At 41.7% G+C, this 25,965-nt stretch overlaps 1 protein-coding gene across 1 annotated transcript in view; it reads left to right on the top strand.

Moving 5' to 3' along the window:
- The window catches only part of LOC124717183, a 30,600-nt gene extending 18,256 nt beyond the window's left edge, over positions 1-12,344 (top strand). The window contains exons 4-5 of the mRNA XM_047243960.1: positions 4,077-4,160; positions 11,225-12,344. Of these exons, the coding sequence (XP_047099916.1) occupies positions 4,077-4,160; positions 11,225-11,230 (90 nt within the window). The 3' untranslated portion in view covers positions 11,231-12,344. The remainder of the gene's footprint in view (positions 1-4,076; positions 4,161-11,224) is intronic.
- Positions 12,345-25,965: the final 13,621 nt, after the last annotated feature.

Below are 25,965 nucleotides of genomic sequence, written 5' to 3'. Positions count from 1 at the left end.
GGATGGAGGGGGCATTTGTTAATAGAGGCTTAAGCCAGGAGTGTGACAGAATATGTGGATTCGTTCCAGAGAATATAGTATTGGGTGTGAGGATCCAAACATGCTGTATGGTGAGGCAGTAGCAGGTGCTCACAGCTCCCATTCTTTTTAAGTGAATTCAACTACCAATTCCGGTTTTTTTTGCAATAACAAGAAATGAGGCGTAAGGTCAGAGAGAGAGTGAGAGGAAATGGACATAGGGAGGGGGAGGATGGGATGGGCAGAGAGGACGAGGAGGAGGAGGTGATGCATGGGGGGGGGGGCTGAGTTGGAAGGAGTTGGGCGGAAATGGAGGGAGAGGAGAAATTTTGTATGTGTGAATGCGAAGCATTACCAAGTTCACTGGCCACTGGGTGGGGGGCAAAAAAAAACAAACGTGTGAAAATGTCATGACAGATTAAAACAATGGGCCAGAACCAGGACCCAAACTCAGAACCTTTCCCTTTAGTGGGCAGTGGCTCTCTTGACCGAGCCATCCAGGCATGCGGGTCAACCTGCCCCTACATATTAACTTCTGCCAGTACCTCGTCTATTACCTCAGGGTTCGAGTCCCAGTTTGATTTCAGATGTTGCACTGCCACTGCCTTTGATTTACTGGTGGTGCAATCAGAGCAACTGGTAGAAAGTGGGAGCATGGGGGGAAATAGGCATATAGCACCTTTATGCATTTTTGTGTTCTTGAATTCAAAATTGAACCCTCTTCGTGCAGAACTGTATTACTGATATGTTCACCATTCTGGTATGATTTCCCTCAGTTGGTCTGTCATTTTGGGTTTGTTTTCAAGCACTTTTACTTTTAAGTGTCCCCTTAGATAAAAAGCACAAGAAGATATGTCAAGCATACACAAAACTTTGCTCAGTGTGTGTTCTTCTGCGCAGGCTTCACAAATATGAAAAAACAATTGATGAGCCGTGTGGCACGTAGCTCTGTTTTGCTAGAGAAAGCAGTACTGCTTTTCAAGATCTCTTAACTGAGAGTACCGTTTGTCCGTGTTGGCAGTGGTTTCGAAAACTGTTGTGCAGATAATTTGATTGCCAGAAACTACACACTGAACTCGAATTACTTCATCACGCAAAAGAATTTGATGCACAGTTTTGAAGGTTTTCGGTGGACCAGTACTCCGGCTATTTGTCGGGCCAGAAAGGTGGAACCGAGCATGTTCATCAAATATAGTGTCGTGTCAGATTTTCCACCCACAGTCTTTTCAAGCTATGATTCGCAGTACTTAAATCTCATTTGTGCACTAGCAAGAGGAAGTACCTAAATGTGTGAAACACTGCAAGATTTCAGTTGTAAGGTCTCAAGTCAGAAAGTTGAGATGTGTATGTGACATCAGCCTGTTGTGAAACCTGCTCAACAAATATTTTGGGGTAGCAGTAATTTTTTGCTACATGTTTGCAACTGCTTTTGGACTGTTGGCCTATAGGTAAGGTGTCGAAGTTGAGTGACTGTAGGAAGATACAAGATGATTTAAAGAAAATTTCCAGCTAATGTGGAAAAATGTAAGTTAATGTGGATGAGTAGCAAGATATGAGGGTGATTTGAAAAGTTCTCAGAACGGAATAGAAAAAAGCACTTAATCACTGAAACTTTTTTTTAATTTTTCAATGTATTCTCCTTGTAGATTAATACGCTTGGTCTATCGACGTTCCAGTGCCTTGATCCTATCTCATAAATGAGTTTCCTCCAGGCCTGCAACATAGTTGTCAACTCTGGCTATCAGTTCTTCATTTGGAGTGACTCTTTGTCCACCACGAAAAATTTTCAGTTTTGGGAAGAGATGGAAGTCTGATGGAGTCATATCAGGTGAATAAGGCGGGTGTGGCAACAATTCGTACCTTAGTTTATGTGATTTTGCCATAGCGGTGGCACATATGTGTGGGCCCTCATTGTTTTGATGGAAGATGACTTACTTCCTTGCTAAACCTGGCCTTTTTTCACATATCTTTTGTTGCAATTTGTCTATGAGGTTAGCATAGTATTCTCCAGTAATTGTGTGTCCAGTGTGGAGATAATCTACAAACAGAATCCCCTTCCCACCCCAGAACACTGATGCCATGACCTTTCCCGCTGAAATAATTGTCTTTGTTTTCTTTGGTGGCGAAGAGTCGGCATGTTTCCACTGCTTTAACCGTTGTTTTGTCTCCGGGGTATAGTAGTGCATCCAAGTTTCATCTGTGGTCACAAACTGGCACAAAAAATCTTGTCTATTTCTTCTAAAATGGGCCAAACATTGTTCCGATATGTTCATTCTTGTGTGTTTTTGATGCAGCATCTAGAGTCGCGGCAATCCATCTTGCGGATAATTTTTTCATTTCTAATTCTTCAGTAAAATGTGATATACCCTTTCAGATGACGTCTGGCAAACATGAGCAATTTCTCACACACTTTCAATTGGCGATCCTCCATGACAATTTTGTGCACTTTTGCAATGATTTCTGGATCAGTGACACATCTTGGCCAACCACTGCACGGATCATCATCTAAGCTCTCCCAATCCATTGTAAATTCATTTGTTCGCTTAGCAACAGTTGAATATGAAGGAGCAGAGTCCCCCGGTTTATTCTGGAAATTGGCATGAATGTCTTTTGCTTTCATACCTTTCTTTATGAAGTACTTAATCACTGCTCGAATCTCGATTTTTTTTTTTTTTTTTTTTTTTTTTTTTTTTTTTTTTTTTTTTTTTCCAAATCACTACACGGGAACAACAGAGCTACATCACCGCCACAGTTCTCTTCCAAGAGCACTGACGTGGCGCGTGTTTATAGGCAGTCCAATGAATATAATGTGAACAACGCGTTGCACTAGTGCTGACCTCTCATGGTGACTCCAAGAACTTTTCAAACCACCCCCGGTAAAATGGTAATGTTAAGATACAGTATTATTAGTGTCCTCCTGACACAGCCAGGTTCTTTAAATATCTGGGCATAACATTGCAGAGTGATATGAGATGCAACGAGCATGTGAGGACTGTGGTAGGGGAGGGAATTGGTCAGCTTCGGCTTATTGGGAGAATTTTATGAAAGTATGGTTCACCTATAACACCTGTAAATGAGGCCTCATATAGGACAAAATGGTACCTATTCTTGAGTACTGCTCGAGTGTTTTGGATGTGTACCAGGTCTGATTGAAGGAAGACGCTGAAGCAGTTGAGAGGCAGGCTGCTGGAGTCATCGGTAGATTCGTACTACACGTGTTACGGAGATGCTTCAGGAACTCGGATGGGAATCCGTGGAGGGAAGGCGACGTTCTTTTCGTGAAACACTATTGAGAAAATTGAGAGAGCTGGCATTTGAAGCTGACTGTAAACAATTCTACTGTCGCCAACATACATAGTGCGTAAGGACCACAAAGACAGGGTACGGGAAATTAGGACTCGTACAGAGGCATACAGACAGTCATTTTTCACTCGCTCTATTTGCGAGTGGAATAGGAGGGGAAAAGACAAAGTACTCTCCACCATGTGCTGTAGGGTGGCTTGCAGAGTATCTTTGTAGATGTAGGTGTGTAGGAACGTTTAGAATTAAAGACATTGCCACTGGGCCGCCATTTTTTATCTGCTTCTGAACACTGCTTTTTGCAGGATCTTTGATGTCCAGAATCGTTCATGAAAAACTACAAAAGTCCTCCTAAATGAATCGGAACTGATCTAAGCTCCAACTGTGAACACCATGGCATACTTTACCCAGTGAACTTGGAGAGCTACAAAATGATAACGATGATTCTTTCAAAGCAACGAGCAACAGCTGAAGCTGTGAAAATTAATTGTAGTCCTCACGTGATTGGAAGATCAGGCAAGAGGGTAACAGCAAAATCACAGTGTGTTGCTCATGGAGAAGACACCACGTATCTCGGATGTACTGTACTTTCTCGAGTGTATATCGGTGGTATTTAGGATTTCGCTCCCTAAAAGTACTATGTGGTGGCCATCTAACCTGCCTCTTCATAATTTTACAGTTTTCTCAGGTCAACCTTCTTTTAACACATACACACATCTCAGTTTTGCTGTTGTAAGTGTATCTTCTTTGACATGCAGGATGTTGCTGCCACCGTGCGGAACAAATATTGCCAGGCAGTCGCTGATGTCGCCACATCAGTTGTCCAGACGGTTGGGGCAGGGGTGAGTTCTCACTATACCTATTCTATTTGCACTGGCTCACTTACTAGTGTTGTTGGGTACTCAGAATAACAAAAAACTTGTTTTCTGTTAACTTCACGCTAAACCGGTTTGAGGATGTGACACCGTAAGTCTGCTTACTTCCTCACTCTCTGCATGTGGAGTAAACTTGTTCCTTAACAGCACTCAACAGTTGTCTTTGCTCAGTGTAAAAAATCTAGTTATCCATCAGTTGTTTGCCTAACTATTATTAAATAACAGATTGTATATAAAAACAAAGATGAGGTGACTTACCGAACGAAAGCGCTGGCAGGTCGATAGACACACAAACAAACACAAACATACACACAAAATTCAAGCTTTCGCAACAGTTTGTTGCGAAAGCTTGAATTTTGTGTGTATGTTTGTGTTTGTTTGTGTGTCTATCGACCTGCCAGCGCTTTCGTTCGGTAAGTCACCTCATCTTTGTTTTTATATATAAATAACAGATTGTATATTTCAAGAATATTTATTGGAGAACTGAGATATTTTATAATTTTGCAAAGTGCAAGAAAATTTAAAATTATTAGAAGCAAGAAAATTATAATTGAAGTTTATCAAAATAAGTATATGAAAGTTAGGCTGCATATACTTGCAAATAAAGGAATAACAATATGATGAAACAATTGCAACTGTCTATAAAAATTTATTGTATTTAGCAAAGCCTCTTTATCACCTCTACCTTCACATTACATCTTTTTCTTGTATTATGTTATGATCTGTTTCCATTATATATGTCACTGGATGTTTGTATACGTGTGGTTCTACTGGTTGCTTACTAGTCTGTAAAGTTTGATTGCCAATCGCCCCACATCTCACTCACTCCCAGCCCCTCCCCACACACACACACACACACACACACACACACACACACACACACACACACACACACACACACACACACCTTCCTCTCGCCTCTTCTTTTCTTTGAGAAATCCGAGGTGACCCTATCTTCTTCGCCATCAGGTACCTTATTCTGAAACTACAATATCTTATGATCTGGGCCGCAGTTGGTGCATGCAGATATTTTTGGTGAAGTGGTGCCCATCTTGCCAGGATTCGTATATGTGTGTTATTTTATTAAATTGTTTTTGCACAAAAAAGAGAAATTTAGATAATACTTTTCTCCAGTAAAATAAACACATTTCCACCAAAGAGACAAGTGACAGCAGGGTAATGTCCGGCTAGTACTCTGACGAACGGGCAGCGTCCAGGCAGCCGCCGTCAGACACCGGTTGAGGGTCCGGATCGGGCAATGGCTCCACCTCGACGTTGCCGATGCCCAATGGCACATCCAGGGAAGGAGCCTCTACGGTGTTTGGTCCCTGGGAGGGGGCGACACTTGCAGGAGGGCTCTCTGACAGCATCAGTTGCGGCTGTAGAAGGTTGTGCCCCACCGAGGGCGTAGTTGATTCTGATGGCGGGAGGGTGTCACCCCGCCGGTGACCACAGTGAACATTCACCTGCTGTGCATCTCCCAAACTGTAGCCAGTGCCCGTACTGGTTGCCGACTGAAGGTACGCACCCAGAGTGGATCCCCCACTGGATATCGTGAATGGCGCATCTTAAATGTACGCACCGTACATTCCGCCTCACCCGTCGATTTGGGGAGTGAAATAGCGTAGGCATAAGGTGACTAAAACCATTCCAGATGTAGAAATTGCAAAACAGTACCAAGGCAAACTGTCAGTCATTATCAGAGATGACCATCTGTGGCAATCCTTTGATAGCAAAAATCTACATTGAGGCCTGCACATTAGTGACTCCTGAAGTCGTACGCATCGCATATGGGTACTTTGACTGCGGATCCGTCGTTACTAACCACCTGGAATGGCAGAAAGGATCCAGAAAATCAACGTGGTTGCGGCTGATAGTGTATGGGCCACAGAGAAAAAGTTCGAGGGAGGGGGGGTCTGCCTGAGGTACAGCACTGTTTGCACTCGCAGACAAGCTTCTCGATCACTGAATCAGTTCCAGGCTAGCAGACAGAAGGCCCTGCTGTGGGTTATGCCCCAGTGCAGAGCGGGCTTGACTCCTTAGCAGGCAGCCGGTCAGACTGACTTTCCGACACAAAATGAGACACCTGACGAGCACTGGATGTTACTGTGTGGTTTTCTGTATGCACTTTGTTGTAACAGTGCCTGCTGCACACAATCACCGATTTGGAAACAAATAACTTCCATTTTGTCAACTTTTGGGTCAGGAGCAGTGTGTAAATGCTACAGCACTTTTGCATCACACGGTGAACAGTGGGTTGATAATGAATCTCGTACTGGTAAACAATGCAAAGTAAAGCCTACTGCTGAACTCTTTGTACAGCCCTGTCAGAAAGCCTTAAAATGCGGCCTAAAAAGAACCACAAGGCATTTGTGGTCAGTTACGAGATGGAATTTGTTTCTATAAACAAAAATGTGAAACATGGACTGCGTAGATAGTTGCCTACACTTTCTTTTTTATATATGTTGAGGTGCTATCAACATCTTTGGTGCATATGACAGAGGTTATTCAGATCCACCAGTTTCCCTGTGAGACAAAACAGCCTCAAGTCTTTACTAGAACACATACGGTGCAGGAGAGGCAAGTGGAAGAGTACCCGCTAGCAGCGGTCCAACATATTTGTATTTGCCGGCTGGATCACTGGCTCTGGGCGATGGCAACACGCACGCTTTGCCCAGCTGCCACTGGTGCCGGATACAAACACTGCAGTGGTGGATTGCACGGGTGTGCTGCCACAATATGAGTAACTTCATTACAGATGTTTCCAATTGCCAAAGACCTTTCTTTCTCTAAGCTCGACATTCTGCTCCGTACCAAAGTGTGGAAACCCACACTACTTACTTACATCTTTCCACCACTTTCAACATTTCCCCTTCAGATATTTTTGCAGTTGGCCCACATATTCTTTGATAGCTGTTTGTTCTGATTTTTCTGTTCTTGTCTTCTTTGCATGTTACTTTGCAACTGAGATACTGGTAATTATGCTTCTCCAATGTTTTGCTGTTAATACAGACTTTGTAGCTGCTTGGTTACCATTACCTTAGTTTCAGTAGTTGAAACGTTTAAATTCTATGCTGATCTCAAGAGCTGTATCTTATATAGAAAGTTTAAAACAGGAGGTCATCTTTGTAGACTTTCAAAGCGCATGAAGATGAGACCCCAGGGCTAAAAACACATTTTGCTTTGAAATAAAATCACAGTTGTGATTGAAGGCCATTGTTCTTTATTTTATGGAGAGGAATAAGATGCAAGTGGTAGCTAAAGTGTGAAAAAGCAGTCTTTGGTTTTAACACTGTCATTGAGTGAGATCAAGCCATCAGTGTTGTGGTGATTTTCTGCAGACAGAGGAAGCTGTACTGTTTGGGAGGCTGTAGCAGCACTATTTCCCTTTTCTCAGTGGTTTCATTTTGCTACTGGGCATTTGAGACAGTGCCCCACAGTGGACTGTTAACGAATGTACAGTTTAGGTTCCCAGGTATTTGTATGGCTCAAAGACTCCTTAAGTAGTAGAACACAGAATGTTATCTCCAATGACAAATGCTCATCAGAGACAAGGGTATTGCAAGAGTGCTGTTTGCTAATGATGCTGTGATGTAAGGAAGGTGTCGTCATTGAAGGACTGTAGGAAGGTAGAAGGTGGCTTGCTCAGAATTTCTAGTTGGTTTGACCAGTGGTAGCTTGCTCCAAATGTAGAAAAATGTAAGTTAATGCAGGCGAGTTGGTAAAATAAACCTGTAGTGTTTGTATACAGTATTAGTAACATGCTGCTTGGCATAGTCATATCAGTTAAATATCGTGGTGTGACATTGCATAGTGATATGAAATGGAATGAGCACATAAGTTGAAGAGTTTTAGGAAGTGTAGCTCATCTATGAAGAAGACAGCCTTGAGTATTGCTTGAGTGTTTTGGAAACCCCATTTCAGATTAATGGAAGCCATCTTATTCAGACATGTGCTGCTGTATTTGTTACCAGTAGGTTCGATCAGTACGGAAGGGTTACGGAGATACTTTGTGAACTGAAATGGGATTTTTTGGAGGTAAGACAATGTCCCTTCAGCTGACTGCAGAACTACTCTACTGCCACCAACAAACATTTCGCATGAGGGCCATGAAGATAAGATATGATACAAGAAATTAGGGCACATGCAGAGGTGTATGTGTTTTTGCCTAACTTCATTTGTGAGTGGAATAGTAAAGGAAATAGCTAGTAGTAGTACAAAGTAACATGCACCATGTAGTGGCTTGTGGAGTGTGTTGGCAGATGTCGATCTTTCCCTGTGAGGTAGAATCATCAAATTTAATGTGAAATCTGTACCTAATTTTTGTCGTCGTCATCTCCCTCCAATTCAATCCCCCCTCATGTTCTGTAAATACCATTATGAAGGAGCACCTATGTGGAATGAATTGAGTTATACATTATTGTTAGATGTAGCCTCTGGAAACAATTTCTGTCTAGGATGTTTCGCTGATGGCGAGAAGAGAGGTTGCTATTGCATCAATTGTCTTCCTTTCTTGGGATGCAATGGGCTACCCACATCTTATCGCCATTTGAAATAGAGTCGAGGCATTCTTCACCTTCCAGTTCGAAGCACATGAGAAATACTGGAAAGTAGCAGTTCTGTGGACCTTGTGTTGATCTGTGTATTACTTTGGTGCCCACGTCCCACACCGTTTTCAAAAGTCAAGTAGTCCAGTAATGATTTCGAACAGAAGAGTTGTGCCGATTTCTGGAAATGTATTCATCTCGTCTGAAGTCAGTTGACTATTGCTGCTGATTGTTTGTTCAGTTTTTCTCACCGTTTCATCAGTGACGATTGTGGGATGCCCACTCCTTTGTTCATCACAAATATTTGTCACATCAAGTTATACAGAAAAATGTATAAAATTTGTAGAAACTTAAGTTCGCCTGTGATAAAGATGTTTCTGTACCTATTTGATCAGAGAAGTTGTCGTGATCTAAGGGCATTATAACTCGGCGAATGAGAAAGGGCAAAGCCTCGGACTGAGCAGATGTCGGATTCCTGTTTTACAGAGGACAACAGTTGCAGGTGAGTGAGTGGGAAGGCACATCCCAGTAATGTCTGCACAAAGGCCCCCCAACAGTGCCACCACAAATACACGTAACCTCAGCCTGTAAGCTCGACTTTAGTCCTCCATGGCAGTGGAGGATAATTCTTAGACAAATGCTGGTGAAATGTCAGATTGTCAGTTAAACAGCAGTTGGCTGAAGAACCCTAAATAAACACTTCTGGGCATTTTATCAGTACTGTGATTGACCTTGTACTACAGTTTGAGACATAAACAAATTAATAATTATTTAAAGGAACTATCAAACAACAGATAAAGGAGGCCTTCAGGTGGGGAAACACACACACACACACACACACACACACACACACACACACACACACACACACACACTGGCCCTGTGGCCCCATTAGTGGAGCCACAGCACATGGATACAACAGTGGCTATTTGTGTGTGTGTGTGTGTGTGTGTGGGAGAGAGGGGGGGGGGGGGGGGAGTGTATGTATGTATTTTTCTTCGTCGGATGAGGGACTTGGTCCTATAGTTAAATAACATCCAACACAATATATTTAAATGGTCGTGTCCATTGTTTGAGTGATTATAATATTTCAGGTTATTGTTTTTAAACTACGAAATTGCAGGAGATGGAACAGTGATAGTCAGTAGAGGAAGAAGAAAAACTGTGGCTCAGGTGATGGAGCAGTGGTAGTTATAGTAGTAGGGGAAGAAGTAAAACTGTGATCCAGGTTGGTACCATGTGAAGAAAGATTCTGTTTCTCTTTTCACTAGCTTTTATACCCTTCATATGTGGCCCAGTTTTTCAGGCTAAGGCAAATTTTATTTTATTGTTTAACTTCGCAACCAGATGCCCTTTCTGACACTAACCTCTGACAGGGAAGGGAGTTGCGCCATCTTCTGGTGAAACATTTATACTGTGTTAAGCTTGTCATTGTATTTTAACTCTTTGTGAATTGCATTCGCTGAGGTGGAATTGGAGAGACCATACCAGCATTTTCCTAAATGAGCTCAGAAAACTGCCTAAAAATCGTACTCGGGCCAGCCCAATTACTGGCCCACTCTCGTGAACCTGCTGCAGGAATTCCATCCGGTCCGGCTCACCTCTCTGCCTCACAAGCTAGTGGGTTGTGCATTACACTGGATGAGCATTGTGAAGAGAGAGATTAAGATGACGATTTTGTAATGCTATCAGAAGTAGAATGACTGTGTGAACATATTGGAGGAAACCTCGCTACTGATTCCTTTTGGAAAAGAAAAAGGTGAAGTTTTCACAAAGTACAACACAAACCTGTCAGACAAGATGACAGTTTGTAATTTACCACCCTCTGTATATCCTTCTGTATGTCCTTTCTGTTGTGCTTTTCTTGTATTCTCCTTTCCTTTGCATGCAGCTAATCAGCTTCTCTTTATTTTCTTTCTGTGTGTCATTATTGGTGGTTGCCCAGTGTTATTTGTCCCAGAAAGTTGCTCGTGTAGGCTAAGGTTCTCTTGTCACAGAGTATAACATTAAAACTTGGCCATTTTTCCTGTAGTTTCATTCTGAACGACCTAAGCTAGGTTACACACAGACCTGTCAGATTTGGGGTAGGATTTTACTAACATAATTTGAAATTTGCATGATGTTTTAATGGTCATCATTATAGCAGTTGATGTCTCAGTCTGAAATTGTGATTCAGAATTGGTATAGTTTGCTCTTTCTGACACCACAAAACTTTGTTACAGCAATCAAAAATAAAAGCTTAATTTAATCGCAGCTCAAATAAATCTTTGTCATCTTCATCGATATCGTAATACGTGTTCTGTTGCGTGTTTTGGAAATAAAACCTGCCTAGTGACTGTCTTCCATTTCAATAAATGGTGTGGTTTTTCTATAGTAGTGCACTAATTTGTGAGAAATGATGGGTGTGGTTGTGGTGGTGGCATCTACTATAGTATCTTTTTCTCCCCATATTTTCCTCAATGCTTTTTTGTTGTTTTTGTTTAGGAGTGAAATGAAAAGGACTGCAACTTCAAGGCCAAATAGTGTTGGATCGTCGTTGAAGCACAAGAGTACAGGAGAAACATATCCAGTTGACTTCGAACTGTGTCCAGTATATCCTCTACTCACTGGTAATCATAATGCTACAAGGTTGTGAAAGTCTGATGCTGGCAACTTATTGCAGGAGTCAATATGTATTGCGCTATAAGCTCAGAAACCACGCACTACGTCTTTGGAAATAATAGCAAAGGAAAAAGAATGTTATTTCCAGAGGTAAATATTAGGACAGTGAAAACTTTTGCAGAAACTGGATTGACAGTAATTTGAGATGAAGTTCAGTGTTAGTATAACGTCATGACTGGGGTCTGTTACTGTAATACGACTATTTAAAAAAGAATGCAGATCAGAGCCAGTCTTTTCTTTTTGACCATTTAAATGACAAAATGTTTTACACGTATCAGCATGTGCTCTTTGGGGATAGTAGTCAATAAAGCTACTAAATTGATTACGTATTTTTAAGTCCTCTTTGAATTTTTTGTGGGTAAATATTCGTACCAGTATACCAGGAGCACAAAATGTGTGCTGGGACAGTTTGAAAAGATCTGCGGGAAATTATTACTGTCAGCTTTTGATACTACACATACACCCTAGGAGGATGACATTTCCCGAAGGACTGGCATCCACAGCTAACTTAAAACAGTGTGTATAATGCCACATTTGCAACCACTACAGTATCAAAGTCAGTTTTATGACTTTCATGTAATGCTTCTTCAAGCACTGGCAAACAGTCTACTCTGCATGCTGCATCCATACTAGATGTATCATCCACTTGACATTGTGTTACCCAGCCTACCAGCAGCTACTGCAGTTGTCTTTGAGATTGTAGAAATAGTATCTACAACATCTTGCCCAGTCTCCTACAAATTCTGAATCTTCTGTGCTCTTTAGTAACTTCATCCCAGCAGTTCCTGGCACATTCAGCCAGGACTTCATCTTGCATGGAACTATGCCCCCTCCATGAAGTCAGTCTTGTAGGCCTAAAAGAAATATTCATTAATGTCTGTATGATCCCTGTAACTGCAAATGCCAACCAAAAATGAATAAATAATATTTCTGTTACATTAAAGTGTGTGCATTAACCTCTTTGTCGTGTTCCAAATTTTCAGTAATCATCCTACAGGTGCACTTCTCAGCTGAAATAATTTATATTATTTTAGCAACTAACATTTTTGAGATGATTTATCAAACAATATTGTCTGCAATGTTCATTCTTCATTATAAGAAGCATTCCATAGCATATATTCAACAAAATTGGATGTAACTAGGAACTGAATTCACAGCAATCTGTTTCGTTATGTGTGTGGCACAGAAAAAAAAAACTAGCTGTAAATGTGCTTACAATGACTCCCCTGCTGATTTTATATTTTATAATGTAGAATATATTACTGTGAATTGAACTCAGTCATTTACCTTGGAAGATATAAGAAGATTAAATCCACAGGTGACAAATGCTGACTGAATACAAAAACCGGCTCTGAAGATGAGTGCCTCAAAGGCCATCGGTAAATATTCATGCCATTGCTCACTTTTGTTGATATCTCAAGCTTACAGACTTAGAAACATAAAAATAGTATTCATATATAAACACAAAGATGAGGTGACTTACCGAACAAAAGCGCTGGCAGGTCGATAGACACACAAACAAACACAAACACACACACAAAATTCAAGCTTTCGCAACAAACTGTTGCCTCATCAGGAAAGAGGGAAGGAGAGGGGAAGACGAAAGGAAGTGGGTTTTAAGGGAGAGGGTAAGGAGTCATTCCAATCCCGGGAGCGGAAAGACTTACCTTAGGGGGAAAAAAGGACAGGTATACACTCGCACACACACACATATCCATCCACACATACAGACACAAGCAGACATATTTAAAGACAAAGAGTTTGGGCAGAGATGTCAGTCGAGGCAGAAGTGTGGAGGCAAAGAAGTTGTTGAAAGACAGGTGAGGTATGAGTGGCGGCAACTTGAAATTAGCGGAGATTGAGGCCTGGCGGATGACGAGAAGAGAGGATATACTGAAGGGCAAGTTCCCATCTCCGGAGTTCGGATAGGTTGGTGTTGGTGGGAAGTATCCAGATAACCCGGACGGTGTAACACTGTGCCAAGATGTGCTGGCTGTGCACCAAGGCATGTTTAGCCACAGGGTGATCCTCATTACCAACAAACACTGTCTGCCTGTGTCCATTCATGCGAATGGACAGTTTGTTGCTGGTCATTCCCACATAGAATGCATCACAGTGTAGGCAGGTCAGTTGGTAAATCACGTGGGTGCTTTCACACGTGGCTCTGCCTCTGATCGTGTACACCTTCCGGGTTACAGGACTGGAGTAGGTGGTGGTGGGAGGGTGCATGGGACAGGTTTTGCATCGGGGGCGGTTACAAGGATAGGAGCCAGAGGGTAGGGAAGGTGGTTTGGGGATTTCATAGGGATGAACTAACAGGTTACGAAGGTTAGGTGGACGGCGGAAAGACACTCTTGGCGGAGTGGGGAGGATTTCATGAAGGATGGATCTCATTTCAGGGCAGGATTTGAGGAAGTCGTATCCCTGCTGGAGAGCCACATTCAGAGTCTGGTCCAGTCCCGGAAAGTATCCTGTCACAAGTGGGGCACTTTTGTGGTTCTTCTGTAGGGGATTCTGGGTTTGAGGGGACGAGGAAGTGGCTCTGGTTATTTGCTTCTGTACCAGGTCGGGAGGGTAGTTGCGGGATGCGAAAGCTGTTTTCAGGTTGTTGGTGTAATGATTCAGGGATTCCGGACTGGAGCAGATTCGTTTGCCACGAAGACCTAGGCTGTAGGGAAGGGACCGTTTGATGTGGAATGGGTGGCAGCTGTCATAATGGAGGTACTGTTGCTTGTTGGTGGGTTTGATGTGGACGGACGTGTGAAGTTGGCCATTGGACAGGTGGAGGTCAACGTCAAGGAAAGTGGCATGGGATTTGGAGTAGGACCAGGTGAAACTGATGGAACCAAAGGAGTTGAGGTTGGAGAGGAAGTTCTGGAGTTCTTCTTCACTGTGAGTCCAGATCATGAAGATGTCATCAATAAATCTGTGCCAAACTTTGGGTTGGCAGACTTGGGTAACCAAGAAGGCTTCCTCTAAGCGACCCATGAATAGGTTGGCGTACGAGGGGGCCATCCTGGTGCCCATGGCTGTTCCCTTTAATTGTTGGTATGTCTGGCCCTCAAAAGTGAAGAAGTTGTGGGTCAGGATGAAGCTGGCTAAGGTGATGAGGAAAGAGGTTTTAGGTAGGGTGGCAGGTGATCGGCGTGAAAGGAAATGCTCCATCGCAGCGAGGCCCTGGACGTGCGGAATATTTGTGTATAAGGACGTGGCATCAATGGTTACAAGGATGGTTTCCGGGGGTAACAGATTGGGTAAGGATTCCAGGCGTTCAAGGAAGTGGTTGGTGTCCTTGATGAAGGATGGGAGACTGCATGTAATGGGTTGAAGGTGTTGATCTACGTAGGCAGAGATGCGTTCTGTGGGGGCTTGGTAACCAGCTACAATGGGGCGGCCGGGATGATTGGGTTTGTGGATTTTAGGAAGAAGGTAGAAGGTAGGGGTGCGGGGTGTCGGTGGGGTCAGGAGGTTGATGGAGTCAGGTGAAAGGTTTTGCAGGGGGCCTAAGGTTCTGAGGATTCCTTGAAGCTATTTACACGAATAGGAAATTGTACACAAATCTACATTTTTCTCTTTAGCTTATGTAAGACATTTATTCTTTCTCCTGGTTTACATTTCAGCTTTGAAAATTACACATTATGTCAAAAAGGAAGTAACATATCTCTTGAAATGACGAGTAAATTATTTGTGCAAGCTTCTGTGTTTTTCTACATAAGTCATAGTAGTTCTGACTCTCCCAATAAAATGAAAAAGTGTAATTTGTCTTTTCTTCTTCAGTTCCTAGTATTAATTTTCTCATATAGTACAAATCTTCCCCTTCATGCATACAGTGGAGCCCTGATTATCTGGACACGCAGATTTTTGAAAATACAGGTAATTCAGAAGAACATTAGACTGATACAAGTTAAGTACCATTAGCAGACATGTTATATTCATTTTCACATAAAAACACGAATTATATGTTATTTTTATGTGTTCAGGGTGATCATGTAGGCATTTCTCCATCATTAGTTAGATCTGAATTGTTTCTGCCTGGCATTCCAAATAAATCATTATGTTGTACGGCTAGGTTGTTGCCTCTGTATGTGTCATAATGGCATGAAATGAAGTCACAGCTTGTGGACTAATCCATAATCACTATCATCACTGTCAGCAGATGAACCAAAGATGACAGTTTCATCGGCAGAAATCATACCACAGCCAGAGTCACTGCCATTTTGCAGCCAGTCATTTACATGATCAACACTTAAGTCTGAACTTCCTGAAATGTTGCCAAATGCTTAAGTGAACTCTGATGTGTCAGCATTATCACAAGTTTCAGCAATCAATGTGCAAACGGAGTCAGTGGACTCACAAAGAGCTGGACATAGATTTTTCTGAGGCTTCGATTGTTTATTCAGCAATGTGATCCTGCGCAGAGGCAATCGTATAAATGATGTCTGGGAAATTCCATAACTCTTCGGTCAATAGATTATGAGAATGCTGTTACATTGCGCAGTAGTAATTTTACTTGGATCCTGCCATTGACCAATTCTTTTACATCTGGATCTGACAGGAAATTGTCAGTCAATATTGTGACATTCAGATGAAGACCTTTTTCATTTAAAATTTTTGTTACACTTGGCACAAAATCTTCAAATCCTTTTGAAAACTTTCAGCAGCTACTGCCTAAGATAATAGGTTTTTATCAGTCACTGACAACTAACGTGGTCCATGTCGATCTTCCTACTTTTGTATGCAACCTGGGATGACTATGAATTTAGGATCACAATTGGAAACATTTTTCGTGCAAAATTGGAACCTCACTCTCCCTCTTTGCATTTTATTATTGGTAATTCTTCCAATCTTACACTTTTGAAGCTACTACACCAAATTTGGCAGCAATGTTTTTAACAATTGTCCTTTATTTATGCTGCGCAGAGCATCATTTTTCCCCACAAACGTTATTTTACATTCACAATAAACACGGGCACTGCTGTACTGTACAACTAGATGTTAACTTGTTAGTTGATTCCGTACCAGGAGCTGTGTACGACTGTTGGCTGACTCTAGATTTAATGATTGTAGTCACCATTTGTTGCCACTATTACTTCCACAACATCAGATGCAGTACAGTACTGGGGAAAAGAATTGACGAACTGGATTTTCAGATTAATGAGGGCCAGATAAGTGAGGTTCCATTGTACTCTTTATTTGTAAAAATAGCACCATTGTTAATGAAATTAGAGAAAAGTTTGGACTGCATATAAGTATTAGTGGTACTTTGGAAATATTGGGCCTACTGATGCAACTTATCAGCTTCAACCTCTGACATCATCAAAGTGGTGGAAATAAACCACTAATTGAAATTGGCTGTGCACTGTGACGAACTATATTTTCTCATTTGCTCTGCTGGCACAGAACTAAACTGTCACCTTTCAACCCATCCTATGGGTCAAGCTGCACTATAAATCCATACAACTTAAGATTTTTTATTCACCTGTATTGTCTTTGCTAATATAGAACTGAACTGTTACCTTCTGTGCTAACGTAGACCACAGACTACACAACAGATCAGTGTGTCACCATGGCCCAATTTCCAAGAAATAATATAGAAGCAAAATAAATATTGTTGGTGTCGACTACATTGCATTGTAGCTCGAGTTGACATGCAATGTCAGTAGGTTCAACCGATCCCAAATTCTGGACCGATACAAATAGCAGAAAACCAAAATTTTGTGAAGCTTTCAAAAGTGTAGTTAAGCAGTTCCTCATCTTTCAGTCAGACAAAGATATCAGACACACTCCAAGGTTTTGCCCCATGACCTGTTGCAGCTGTGACCCTCAGTTTACTGATGATGTCTATTGGTGACTGTGGTGAGTCCGCAATTACATGTCAGTCCTTTTGTCTGGTGGGTAGCTGGGCGAAAGTAACAGTGGTAGAAAGTACACAGTGTAAGCAGTGTGAGGCATTAACACTACTATAAACTGCTAGGATATAGGAGCTGGAAGTGTGTGGCAGACCTGTGTAGGAGAGATAACAGCAAGTGGAGTGGACAAGAGGAGCCTCGATCTCTGTACCAATGTGTGACACATTGTCTTTAAATAAGTACTGTTTCCACATATTGAGCAAACCCAAGTGCATTTTTTTTAAACAGTTTTATTATTTCTTGAAAACTTACGTGTATTAAGCTGCCTTTCAATGTAATTTCCACCAACTTTAAGGCACTTCTCAACTGACCAACTTCTGAATTCCATTCTCATAAAAATCAGCTACCCGATATGCAGACCACTACTGAGCGGTAATTTAATGTCTCTGTCATTGTTGTGGTGCCGATTGACTTAAGTTTTTTCCCCAAGTAAGGGAACAAATGGAAAGGAGGAAGTCGTAAACTGTCTGTTTTAGTGTGGTCTTGTTTTGACAATGTAACACATTATATTTCCACTCCCCATCAACATCCATAATCTGCTGACGAATTCCAAAAGATTTCGTATCTGTTGCCCCCAAAAAGTGAATCACTGTGTGTATTTCACACTCGGTGAGGTTTTCAGTTAACTTAGGCATTTAAATAAGCACAAACAAAAGACAGGTGCTCCGGCTACAGCATCTGTAGGTATACAGTAGGTGCACATACTCTGTGTGGACTGCCGAGAGCAGCATCGCAGCATCCATATTTTTAAAGAAAAAGCTATACGTACCTCACTGATAAGCTTTGTAAATATGAAAGTAAATATTGGAGTTGCAATAAGAAAAGGAGAGAATGGAGAAGGTAAGCACTGAATAAACAGAGAGTGAATGGACTTGCTTAGAAATATTGGAAAATATCGACCAAAGGATTTTAGGTCCAGCTCTCCAGACAACTGCTTGCACACAATGCGCATGTGCGCACGTGTTTTTAACAATTAGAAACCGAGGAAGAGGTACAGAACTCGTGCAACACTCAGAATCTTATAAATGTGGTTGGTGACCTGCCACCTCTCATCTGCAGGTGAGTGGTCGGTAGCACTCAATTGTTTGGTTATTAAGATTTACGTCAGATGTACAATTGAGATGCTGGGAGGTGTGAAACTTGTTATGTGAGTGTGGTAAATTGCTTTGACAGTAGGAGCAAGTTGATTCAACTGGTTGCTGAAACTAACGTGTATGCCGTGTATCTGTATGACTTGAGCGAGACTGAAGAATAGGCCAAAGATTTATGCAAAGAGAATAGGAAACTGAAGTCAAAAGCGATGTTTACTCTAGAATATTAAAGCCATTCTATTACAAACCACACTTTGTGCTATTAACCATTTTAATGGTGGCCAATAAAATTACAAAATTATTTTGTAATTTATTTATTTATTTAGTGGCTATCTAAGCCTTCTTCACCAAACAGGCAATCCCTTTATCCTGTCTGCTAAAAGAGTAAAAGAAATCTTGAGAGTCACTAGCACTGAAGTCCTTCAGGAGGCTAGGCATAATGAAGGTACATAAAGTGACTCGGATGATGCCGAGTGGGTGCTCACAGAATGTGTCTTCAGTTAAGACTGCTGTATGTGGCCATGCTGCTTCAAACAAAAAGTCATGAACTGATTTCAGGTGCTTCTCTTTTAATATAACAATATTTGTATGACTTGGTGGATCAGTGGGTAAATGTCAGACTAAAACTTCCAAGTTGAGGATTTTTTTCTGTCAGTTGTCACCTCTTTCACCCCAAGCCATGATGTGAAAGATACCAAGTTGCAGTGTGATTCATAGAGTCGCAGTGTGGTTCATTGTGTTAAATTGTAGGTCCCCTATGTAACTGGCTGGCTAATTTAGATTGGAGGTTGGAGGAGAGCAAGGACGACACCTACGGTAGGACCACTCCTTGTCATCACTGTGGTGTTGGGCTCACTTCACATAATTGCTTCAGGCAAATACTAGTACGGTTCCTTCTGACTAGGCCATACTTAGTTCCTCGTTTTGCCCATTTTTGACATCCTCTGTCAGTTTGCTGTAGATTTCGAAGTTGTGGACTGCCCTCTTGTTCTCTGTAGTCTGTTGGGTAAGCCAAACGCCACTGCAGAGAAACTCAATTAAAATTGCATCTCCCACCCTAAAATGAGTTTGAAGTTTTCGGCATATGTCCTTAAAGAAGAAATTTGGATGTCTCGGGTGATACATTTACATTTATAGATTACTGTAAAAGAATCGTGAGGTCTTTCAATACCTCGTCCATCAGTGACACTTTACTGTGGTCAATATCTGTGACTTAACTGACATATTAGGAACAGTCTTATAAATTTTTTCACCAATCAGACACTAGGCTTCTCAATGGGACAGTATTGCTATACTGCGCTTGTAGTGTGGTCAATATCAGTGACAATTTGATACAATTGTTGTGATATGTGACAGTAGCGTATTATGTGGCAGTGTGGATGTGTCATTGCCAACTCGCATTACTGTCGAGGAAATGGCACGTGCTCTGGATGCTGGGTCGGTCATTGCAGTAGATACAATCCCATTTAAGGCCTCGTATGCATAGGAGTATTCTACTCCGAGAAAGAGTTGGTAAGTGCCAGACATCGAGTCTTTGTGTTAGAGGTTTACTAAAATGAACACACATACAATATATACAAAGAAAACTAAACAGCATTCACCCAGAATTGGGCAAGTTTGATAGCACTGGGTGCTGCAGACATTAAGTCCTTCATGCTACAGCTGGTTGGGCACGAGTTACATTTGAAGAGATGCGAGGTTGTCTGCAGTTCACTGCATTCGCATAGTGTTGTGTTGGCAGTTGGAAGTTCCATTTAAGGAAATTGTCCCTCGATTGTGCGACTTCGGTCTGCAGTCTGTCCGAGGACTTCCAGGTGACTTACTTCTCCGTGTGTCCAGGCAGAAGGGGTTCGTGTGGTGTCATCCAGTTTGACAGTGTTGGCACCTTTCTTTCCACTTGGTGAGTCTGGTAGCTGCAGCTGATCCTTCTAAGGGCTGTGAAGTTGTTAGAAACTCTTCCTGGACTTCAGTCTCGGCTTGGCAGTTTGATGTCCAAAGAGTGGATGTGAGGTCACTGTATTCGATTTATGCCTCACGATGTTAGCAGCAACCTCTCTTCTGATGTCACACGGAGCAATCCCAGTGAGACATTGATCTTTGTCCGTGGCAGTTGGCCTTAGGCAGCCTGTAACGATCCTACAGCTGTCATTTAAGGCTACATCGACCTGCTTTGTATTTACTGAATTATACCACAGTGGGCTAGCATACTCTTTTGCAGAATAGCATAAGGCAAGAGCTGTTGTTCTTAATGTTTGTGGATGTGTACCCCAGTTCGATCCCGCCAGTTTCCGAAGAAGGCAGTTTTCTGGAGGATGCTTTCTGCTTCAGTTTCGAAGAAGGCAGTTTTCTGGAGGATGCTTTCTGCTTCAGTTTCAGACAGTGTTCCTTGTAGGTCAGCGTACGGTCGAGAGTGACACCCAAATACCTGGGATGGGAACAGTATTCTAGTGCAACTCCATTCCAGAATATTTCACGTTTCCTATCAGCTTGTTTATGTTTCAGATAGAATGAACACCCTTGCGTTTTGTTAGGATTGGGTGCGAGTTGTTCTTTTCGTAGTAAGTACTGAGCTTTTTGTAGACAGTGTGCAAGCATTATCTCCACATCTTCAAACCGATTGCCCTGGGCAGCAAGAGCAAGGTCACCAGCATATATGAAGCTTTTGCATCCTTGCGGCTGTGGTTGATCCTTAGTGTAAACATTATATAAAACAGGTGACAGTGCACTTCCTTGAGGAGGACCGTTCTTTTGAGTTTTCCATCAGCTGTCTTTTTCTTGGAAGTCCACGAAAAAATGTCGATTCTGTAGGAGTGTTGCAATTATTCTAATCAGCGCATAGTCGTTAGTCAGGTTGTAGGATTTGTGTAGTAGCACTATGGTTTACGGTGTCAAAGGCCGCTGAAAGATCAACAGAAGCTACACCTATTGTCTTTCTCTGCTGAGAGCCATCTTCTATGAAGTGGGAAAGATAAAGGATTTGTGAGGTGCAATTCTTGCCTGGTCTAAAGCCAGCTTGCTGTGAGATAAGAAGTGGATCAACTACCACAGTTAAGTGGTGAATGACCTGAAGTTCTTCGGATCAGTTGGTGACTTTCCAGGTTTTAGTATCGCAATCACGCGTGCCTTGTGCCGTAATTTCGGGATCTTGATAAAAGCCAGACAGTGGTTATTCAGGTTTAAGAGCCAGTCGTCGGTTGCGGTGCCGAAAAGGTTTTATTTGCTCAACACAAATGAAGTATAATATTGCTGCCTTGTCATTTTTGCATTTGTGAATGGCTTCTTCTAATTCACCTAGGTTGAATGGTCAAGTCAGGCTATCATTCTGAGATTGTTTCTTAAACTCTAATTTGAAGTCCGATTTTTTGATAGGAGATCTCGGTATAGCATTCTCGAGAATCTGTGTAGCAATTTCATTTGGAGTGATGTTAGCACGATTGGCATGTTTGGTGGGATCGTTATTTAGTTTTCTCAGCAATTTCCAGGCCTTCTGGCTACTAATTGAAGGATCTGTTTGCTCCATAAGTTAAATCCATCTTTCTCTTTTGTTTTCTGCTTTGAAAGACATTACTTCTTGACCAGCCAAGATGGTTTGCTCATTGAATGGATCTTGTTCAAACAGCGACAGGTATTTATTCATTAGGGTTGCCGACTGGGTTGTTAATCCGTAGAGGTGTTGTGTTCTGCAGCCCCGTGGCATAGATGACTGTGATATCTTCTTAACTCCATCCACAAGCTTATCATAGTTTTCTGGTGTTGCCTGGAGATCAGTTACAATTTTATCCAGGTTGGAACTAAAAAGCTCCCAGTTAGCCTTATTGAAGTTGTACCTTCTGCGGAACGGAATGGTTGTCGGTTGGGATACTGCAGTAACTTGACACATCACAGGTCGGTGTTGAGAGTTGGGTACAGGGTGGCAAACTGTTGGCCCATGTGCTCATTTCCAATGTCTACTGTTGAAAGATGCGGGGAATTTACTATCGTGGATGAGAGTTAGTCGGAAGACATCAAGAAAACAGCACCAAGATTTAGCTCTCCGAAAGTAGTCTTGCAAGTTGAGACATGTTACTTAAACAGAGACCCCCCCACCCCAAAGAAAAGCGAGCCAGCATTACTCTATAGTGTTTTGCAAGTGCAGCCACCCGTCATTTTCTACCAAGCACGATTTCATTTTGGACGCCCTCGATGGTTCAGCTGAAGACATATGGCAATTGCCCAGATGAAATTCATTTTCAGCTGTACTCCCAAAACTTCTTCACATATTCAGTAACCTGGAAAATTTCGAGGTTCATTTGTACCGGCACTGTCGTGAAAATTGTACAGTCTAAGCTTCCATGGTACTGAGATCACGGCTTCATAGGTAAAATAACAAACTGAAACCAAAACTCGAGGGAGTGCCGAATAATGAGCAGAGTATAAGTTGCCACAGTCCATCACGTGACAGCAGCTATGAGATTATCTCAGGTAATGCCACCATTCTCAATTGAAAGTAATTGATCGTCATTCTTATGTTGCAATGTTGACATCCATATTTTACGTAATTTAACACCTTCTTGTTTTCTGTTAAAATTATTACAGTATTTATAAAGCTCAATAGCCATTCTGTACACACGCGAATGTTAATGCGATGTTTTCAGTATGACTGGTCTCATGAATTTTATTTCGTGATGGTGATCCGCTAAGGCCACTTTATTTGTAGGTCGCAGGTGGTAATTCCTGGTGTTCAATCAGATATGGGTTAACACTTATTTTTGTGGTACCAATATGAACTAGTCCACAGCTACAAGGAATTTTATATACACCTGGTGTAGCCAAAGGCTGTCATATATCTTTTTCCGATCTCAAACATTTTTTTTTTTTTATCTTCCTGATGGGTCTGGAGGTGGTTTCCACACCATACTTGCTCAACACTTTCCCAGTGTTATCTGTAATCGTACTACAAATGGAATGAAAATTTTCCCATTGGGCCACCATCGTTCCTCGTCAATCCCGATTTTCCCCTAGGGCAAAGTGCTCGATCTATTTCCTTGTCAGAATAACCATCAGGGTGTATACGACCCGGGAGAACCGGGAAAAACCCTGATCTGGGAGAAAACCGGGAAAAACCCGGAAATTTTTTAGAATTCCGGGAATTTTCCAGAAATCCGGGAATTTTTTCTTGTTTTAGTTTTCAGTTAAATTTTTGTAATTTTGACTGGTAAGAATCGATGCTCTAACAAAGGATATTACTGTAACCTACTACTGCAGAATAATACTGCAACAGTAAAACGTGAACGAGAAAAAAAAAACGAAAATAAAACATAAATTGCAAAGGAAATGTGCCATATACAACAACAAAACACAGTGCTCATACATGCGTGTGCCAACAGCAAAATTTGTCTAAGTCTTTAGGAAGACCATGCAATGCTCCCTAACAACAAACTGCCTCCGATAAGCCTGACGTCACGGCTGTTTACATTAGATTCGTTTTAGCAATTACAAGCGGGCTCTTGCGCATGCGCAGTTGAGTGGCGTATGAGTAGCACCTTCTCCCGTTTCTGGCTACAGAAATGTGGCTGTTGGCAGTGTAAGCAGTTGCAGCAAGCAACTAGATTCAAACGGGAAAAATTTTACTGCCGCGCCCAAGCTGCCAGATTGTCGCATGCGCAACGGGCACGGATGTACGCGCGTGTGTGTGGGGAGGGGGGCAAATTCATATTCTTGACGAGAAAAACATTGTTCACAAAGCGCCTATGCTCTTAGCGTAGGTTAGTTTGTCAGGTAAAGTACTTTGGTCCCGTGGTAAAAATAAAAAAAAATAAAAAAAAAAACATAAGTTGAATTTTGAATGCGTGCATAGAGTACGTGATGTCTCTGCCAGGGGAATCCTCGTTGTATCTAGAAGTAAACTTTCCTGCAGCCAAAAGGGGACTGGGCTATACAGGGTGACCTTAGTAAAGCCGAACGAGTGAACGCCAGTCGCTGTCTGGTTATGTTGTTGTTTGGGTTTGCGAATGATCAGCGTTATAATTACTAGGGAAATCCATAGATTCAGACTACAGAGTGGAAATAAACGTCTAACAGGAATAACAGGTAATAAAGATTACGTATTATTTCTCGATGTATATATGAAAATGAAATTTTGTAAGGAAAATTTTGGCCAGATCGCAACACTAGTAAGGGCCAGTTGTAAAGTCCCCGTCTAACAGCCGCTTATGTTCTGTTCTGGAAGTAGCGCGGAAAATGGTTTGTACGAACATAACAACACCTAACCGAGGTATAATCAGGGATAATTAAATCCGTGATTCTGGCAGGGTTAGTGGAGTTAACCGGCGAATAAGTTTTGACGAAGGCAGCAATAGTTCCAGTATTAGTCATTACAAGATTGTTTGTTAGAACGAGGAAGGAGAAGAAACGGGGACATCACACAAATTAGGGAAGAATATGACGATTTCAAATTTATATATAAATCTCTTACTACTACTACTACTACTTTTAGATCCCATGCTCGAGAAACTGGAGTGTGTGAATGAAATGTGAAACTATTTTCTAACATAAAGCTTTTTGCTTGTAGTAGGCCTAATAGGCATTTTATGTTGGTCGTGAATATTCTTTCGTGGTATAAAAATGACCATTTGTGCCAAAACAGTCTTGTTTATTTGGTGTGTTTGCAGTGTTAGAAAGGCCTATTTTGTTCTGTCTAGCAGACAGTGACAAAATAGAAGTCATCAGATCGAAAAACCACACAGTCTTGGGTACTGTTTGTATTAACAGCTTACGCACTATTAGGCAACGATATTTCTATTTTTCATGTAGCAAAACGCTTGACGAACTTTGATGAGGTAATAGATTCTGCCGCAGAAAGGAAAGCACGCCATGTAAAGCTGCAGCAAGATTACAGAGAAAACAATGCTAGGAGCTAAGGATTGAAGAAATGTGTACTGTATTGCTTGTCTTGTCTTTACTGGTTTTATGTATCCTATATTTAATTTTATGTCACCCAAAACAAAGTTATTAGGTAACAGGCAATAAAGAGTGCAAATTTTCTGAAGAGTTCTTGTTCTCCGGATTACAAATAATCCCATAGAGTGTAAATTGCGAGGTTTTTTTATTTATTTAAATAGGGGCAGGATGTCAAACTGGGAGTGGGAGCAGGAGAGGACATTTTAATTTCCACTGTCATGAATACAGTTTGATGGCATCCAGTACAAAATATACACGTTTCAATTCCACGGAGAGAAATACTATGACGTGCGATAGAAGAATTATGTGTGAAGAGGGGTGGCGCTGCACTCTGGCACACTTAATACCAAATAACATGTTTTACATTTCCTTGAACATATATGTTTTATGCATCAGACTCTTCAGAAAGGTCCGCGCTACAAAATGAACATATTTTTGAAAATTCGATTTTTTTTTTAATTTTTGGTGACTTGTCCCAAAAGCTCGAGGGAGTGGCGGGGTATTGCACCGGTTCGGAAATACCGTAGATCCGGGGCTGATGCGCAGAGCAGTCGGAATTACAGTGGGTAGCCTCCACGTGACCCGTGTTTACATTTAGTGATTTTGCTGTTTCCTCTTCCTTTAC

Source organism: Schistocerca piceifrons, chromosome 9 (assembly GCF_021461385.2).
Source record: "Schistocerca piceifrons isolate TAMUIC-IGC-003096 chromosome 9, iqSchPice1.1, whole genome shotgun sequence".
Lineage (NCBI taxonomy): Eukaryota > Metazoa > Arthropoda > Insecta > Orthoptera > Acrididae > Schistocerca > Schistocerca piceifrons.
This window is presented reverse-complemented; position numbering and strand designations above follow the sequence as displayed.